General features: G+C 49.1%; 1 protein-coding gene across 1 annotated transcript in view; it reads left to right on the forward strand.

Moving 5' to 3' along the window:
* The window catches only part of HMCN1 (hemicentin 1), a gene marked incomplete at its 5' end in the record, with an annotated part of 160609 nt that overhangs the window by 142980 nt on the left and 12426 nt on the right, over positions 1 to 5203 (forward strand). Inside the window, 8 exons of the mRNA XM_029964017.1 lie at positions 424 to 594; positions 812 to 961; positions 1137 to 1274; positions 1583 to 1704; positions 2495 to 2732; positions 3522 to 3584; positions 4661 to 4780; positions 5038 to 5172. Coding sequence (XP_029819877.1) covers positions 424 to 594; positions 812 to 961; positions 1137 to 1274; positions 1583 to 1704; positions 2495 to 2732; positions 3522 to 3584; positions 4661 to 4780; positions 5038 to 5172 — 1137 coding nt within the window. The remainder of the gene's footprint in view (positions 1 to 423; positions 595 to 811; positions 962 to 1136; positions 1275 to 1582; positions 1705 to 2494; positions 2733 to 3521; positions 3585 to 4660; positions 4781 to 5037; positions 5173 to 5203) is intronic.

Here is a 5203-nt window from a genome sequence, read left to right on the forward strand (position 1 = left end):
CTAGTGGAAGGTGTCCCTGCCCAGGGCAGGGGGTGGAACTGGATGGGCTTTAAGGCCCCTTTCCACCCAAACCTTCTGAGATTCTGTGAAAATCCTTATAATTCCTTATGATTTCATACAATCTAATAATCCTCTGCCTTTTTAAATGACTGTCACCTGACAAGGATTTTGCCCTTCACATGTTAGATTTTCCCAAAAGGAGAGAGAATAAATCAAAAACCAGGACATAGCATATGAAAATGTCTCTTCCACTATGTTTCTGAGGGAGAAGGTTCACACCTGCCCACTAAGGTGGTTTGGTCATCCTTTGAACTATTCCTTTAACACACTGGTTCCCTCAAGAAGTAATGAACTTGAGCATAACCGATGCAGCCTGAAACATTTAAACTGAAAAATGGCTTTCTTCGTTCTCCGTTTCTCCAGTGGATGGGAACTGGGGGCACTGGCAGCCGTGGAGCCCGTGCTCTGCCTCCTGTGGAGGGGGAGAGCAGAGCCGGGTACGCCTGTGCAGCAGCCCCGCCCCATCGAACCGCGGCCGGCCCTGCCCCGGGGACTCCTCCCAGATATCCCGGTGCAACACCCAAGCGTGTCCTGGTGAGTTCATTTACAGCTTGTGCCGTGTGGGCAAAGCCTGTGGCTCTCCTGATTTCACTGGTGCTCTCTCATGTCTTGCCCAGCTGACCGAGTAATTTAATTTTTTGGGCTTAAACCTCCCTTGCAATTTAAGCTCAATTCAGTCTCCCCTACAACATCCAACAGCACACATCATGTGGCCCATTTTTTTCCCTCCCTTCTTCCCCCCTCTGCACAGGTGGGCCTGCCCGTGCCAAGGGCAGCATCATTGGCAACATTAATGATGTGGAATTTGGGATTGCCTTCCTGAACGCCACGGTGACAGACAGCCCAGACTCTGACACCAGAGTCATACAGGCAAAGATCACAAACGTCCCTCGGAGCATTGGTAGGCTTTTTCACTTTTATCACTTTTTTTTTTGCTCTGAGTACACCAATACATCCTGTCTTCTGGTTTAGATCTGAAGGGTTACCTTAGTTTTAGGTCTGCATGCACTCTTGGGGATGTGGGTCCCATGATGTTCAGATTAAAGCTCCCTGATGTTCTGTGGTCATTCTTTCAGGCCCAGCCATGAGAAAGCTCGTTTCCATACTCAGCCCAGTTTATTGGACAACTGCCAAAGAAATTGGGGAAGCAATGAACGGGTTCACGCTCACTGATGCCGTCTTCAAGAGAGAAACTCAAGTGGAGTTTGCAACTGGTGAGTTCCCTGGGATAGACCAGCTCTTTCCGTGTCCATTAAGCTGGATAGATCCTGCATTTCTTAAAAAATTGCACAGGACCCTTGCTGAAACTTGAGTCTTGTGCACTCTTCTGAGTGACTGTGTCTGAGGCTTCAATACAGCTTTTAGAGCTGTGGTTTGGAACATGCCATGGTTTTGATGATAGTACCTCTTAGAAAATGCAAGTATAAAATAACTCATCAGGGGATTCCAGTTCCGATGCCCCGTGGTAAGGGGAGTCCCTGGCTGGGAAGCTGGACACCCCAAGGTGCTCTGCAATCCCCAGGTGAGATCCTGCGGCTGACGCACGTCGCGCGGGGCCTGGACTCCGACGGGGCCCTGCTCCTGGACGTGGTTGTGAGCGGCCACGTGCTGCAGCTCCCGGCCCTGGCTGATGTCAACGTGAAGGTAAAGCTGCCATCCCTCCCTCCCTCCCTCCCTCCTCATCTAGGGTAAAGCAGCAAACACTAACTCCTGAAAACTGCTGTACTGTATGTGGCTTGTTTTATGCCTGGCTTAACTGATAGATGCTGATGTTGCCTTTGAAAGCAAAAAGTCGTCATCAGGCAGGTGATGTTGGTCTCTCAAGAATCTGAGATGTTGGCAGGTGGTGCTGAGAAGGGTCTTTAGGGTAGTTATTGCAGGCACATTGGTGTTGCTTTTGGTAGAGCTGGAAAGGGGCATCTTTAACCTCTCTGACTTAGTCATTAGTTAGTGGTAGTTGACCAGTATTTCTCTGTGTTAATCCCACTGTACAATAAATATACATAAAGTTGTTGATATTTTGCTACACTGCAATGTACTGTATGTCCAATATTTATACCTCTTTTTAGTGGCAGAATTTTTCTCTACTGAGTATTTATTTAGCACATTTGTCAGCATCTGACTTAGAATACAAACAAAATATTCTGACCTGAAAAGACTGTTATTAAAGAGTAGGATCATTTTCAGGTTTTTGGCAGTGCTGTGGCCTCCATCATCAGGCTCCTCAGTACATCAGTCTGTATCTTGTTTAAAGAAAGGCACCAGGTGCTGTTAAGGTTCAGCAGTTAAAACAAGAGTGGAAAGGACACGTGTGTGTGAAATACCATTTGTTCAGATCAAACCCTTTCTCTGAACTCTCATGCAACTTTAAAATGCAAGATGGCCCAGGTTTTGGCTGCACTCAGCAGCTGATGCCCAAACCCTGCTGTTCCAGGATTACAGCGAGGACTACATCCAGACTGGCCCGGGGCAACTGTACGCCCACTCCACCCGGCTCTTCACCATGGATGGAGTCAGCGTCCCCTACACCTGGAACCACACCGTCACCTACGACTACACCAAGGGCAAGATGCCCTTCCTGGTGGAAACACTCCACGCTTCCTCCATTGCAACGGAGTACAACCCACTGGAAGAAGCTGTGGCTTTCAAAATCCAGGCTTCCATTGCAAAAGGTACTGTTCTAGTCTTTCCCAGAAATCAAACAATGGCAAAATAATGTCTTCTTCTCCTAGAATTCATTCCCTGTAGCCTCAAAAGGAAATTCTGTGAAAGTTGGGTAACTTTATTGTAGATCTTGAGACCTACCTGTCTCATTAATGTACCCACAGAGTATTGCGGTTTGCGCTTCCTTCAGCCCTGGTTCTCACCACACTGCCAACGGCATCCCCAGAGTTAACCTGAAATAGTTCCATTTCCTTGCATGTCCCTTTCATTCTCTAAAATGAAATTATCATGGAATCCCAGAGTGGTTTGGGTTGGAATGGACTTTGAGGTCCATCCAGTCCCACCCCCTGCCAAGGGTGGGGACACCTTCCACCAGACCAGGTTACTCCAAGCCCTGTCCAACCTGTTGCTTTTCTGTGGGGTCAGGGTGCTTTTGTGTGGTGGGTTTTATGTTTGGGTTTGTGTTCCCATACCTAATAAGAAAAAGGACTGTGTATTTTCTCCCCCCAGCAAAACCCACATAAATATAAATCAGGTAGTAATGAGGTTGAACTTCAGTCACTCCAAGGGGAACCTCCACACACCATTTGATGTTATTCAAACCAGCATAAAACATGTACTACTGACTTCTAGAGCCCAAGTAGAAAAACTACTAAAGGCTGGATTTAAAAGTTTCTGTTTTGGTGTTGAAGTATAGTAAATACTTTATAAATAACTGGGCTGCAATTCTTAGTGCTAAAGTAGTAAAATGGCCATATTTTTATCCCCAAGTAACGTGTGCTTCCTTTCCCATCCAGGGGATCGCAGCAACCAGTGCCCTGCTGGGTTTGGTTTGTACTCGTCTGGGCCTTACTGCTCAGGTACTGATGGACAGGGGTGGTGTAATCACAGACTCATGGGGTGGGGGGAAGGCACCTTAAAACTCACCCCACCCTCTGCCACAGGCAGGATCACCTTCCACTAGCCCAGGTTGCTCCAAGCCCAGTCCAAGCTGGCCTTGGACCCTTCCAGGGATGGGGCAGCCACAGCTTCTCTGGGCAACCTGTGCCAGGGCCTTACTCACATGGAAGAGTTTCTTCCCAGTATCCCATCTAACCTGCCCTCTGGCAGTGGGAAGCCATTCTCTGTGTCCTGTCCCTCCATTTCCTTGTCCCAAGTCCCTCTCCAGCTCTCTTGGAGCCCCTTTGGGGCTCCAAGGCTGCAATAATGTCACTCTGGAGCCTTCTCTTCTCCCAGCCTGTGTCCAGAGCAGAGGTGCTCCAGCCCTTGGAGCATCTCCATCACCTCCTCTGGACCTGCTCTCAGAGGTCCGTGTCTGTCTGGTACTGAGATCTCCAGAGCTGGACACAGTGCTTGCCCCCAGGACCTACACCACCTTTAGTTAGAGTTTCAAACCATGCAGTACTTCACAAAGTGTCAGTGCCATTGACAAAGGGTGTGGATCCAATGGCAGATGAAGACCTTGCTTCTCTCCTCACCCAGAATGTGAGTAGTGCCAGAGAGCCTTTTCCTCAGTCCCTCAGATACACCTGAGGGACACTGAGCCTCAGCACCTGCAGAACAAGAAAGGACTTACCTGACCTGTGGGAGAGAAGGACGAGTGTTGGCAACCCAGACCACAGCCCACAGGTTCCTGCTGGGGAACCTACTGGATGGTTCTCTCCACCTCCATCCTGCTGGAAGGGTGTGAGCGTTCTGACTGTCTCTCTAGCTGACTGTCATGCTTGGTTTAGGGAGCACTCATCTGAGATACTTCATTGGCTTACTTTATTGGCCCCTGGAAGGTTGTCCATGAAGGGAGTTGTACAGAAGCTGCTCCATTACTGGGCCCAGTTTTGCCCTGTGGCTTTACCAGTCACACACCTCTGAGGAAGGGTCGCTTTGGTGCAGTTTCTTGTGAAGTCTCACTGGGTTTGCAAACGTTTCCTTGTTCCAGATGAAGATGAATGTGCTGTGGGAAATCCTTGTTCCCATACCTGTCATAACACCGTGGGATCCTACTACTGCTCCTGTCCCAAAGGCCTCACTATCTCTGCTGATGGGAGGACGTGTCAGGGTAAGAGAGGTGCTGCTGGGGACAGGTCGGATACAAAATGCCCCTTAAACACTTTAAGGCCTTAAAATGCCTTAAAAGTCACTCACATTGCTAAGGAAAGGTTCTATTTAGGCTATTTCTCATTACAAGAATGCAATTTCTTGGTGGTATTGTAATTATTTCATCCCTGACTAAAATCAGCTAGTATTTCTAGCTGCTCACACTCAGGGTGCTGTGTTCCCTTGTGCTGGGGGTTTTCAGGCTGTTTGTCATTCCAGACATCGATGAGTGTGCGCTGGGAGGGCACAGCTGCCACCCTGGCCAGGACTGTGAGAACGTCATGGGCTCCTTCCGCTGCCTGGTCCGGTGTGGGAGCGGCTTCCGCAGAACGGCCGACGGCTTCGGCTGCCAGGGTATGGGGGCTGGGGTTGGGTTTGGGGTACA

This window comes from Manacus vitellinus, unplaced genomic scaffold (assembly GCF_001715985.3).
Source record: "Manacus vitellinus isolate BGI_N305 unplaced genomic scaffold, ASM171598v3 scaffold_68_pilon, whole genome shotgun sequence".
Taxonomy (NCBI): Eukaryota; Metazoa; Chordata; class Aves; order Passeriformes; family Pipridae; genus Manacus; species Manacus vitellinus.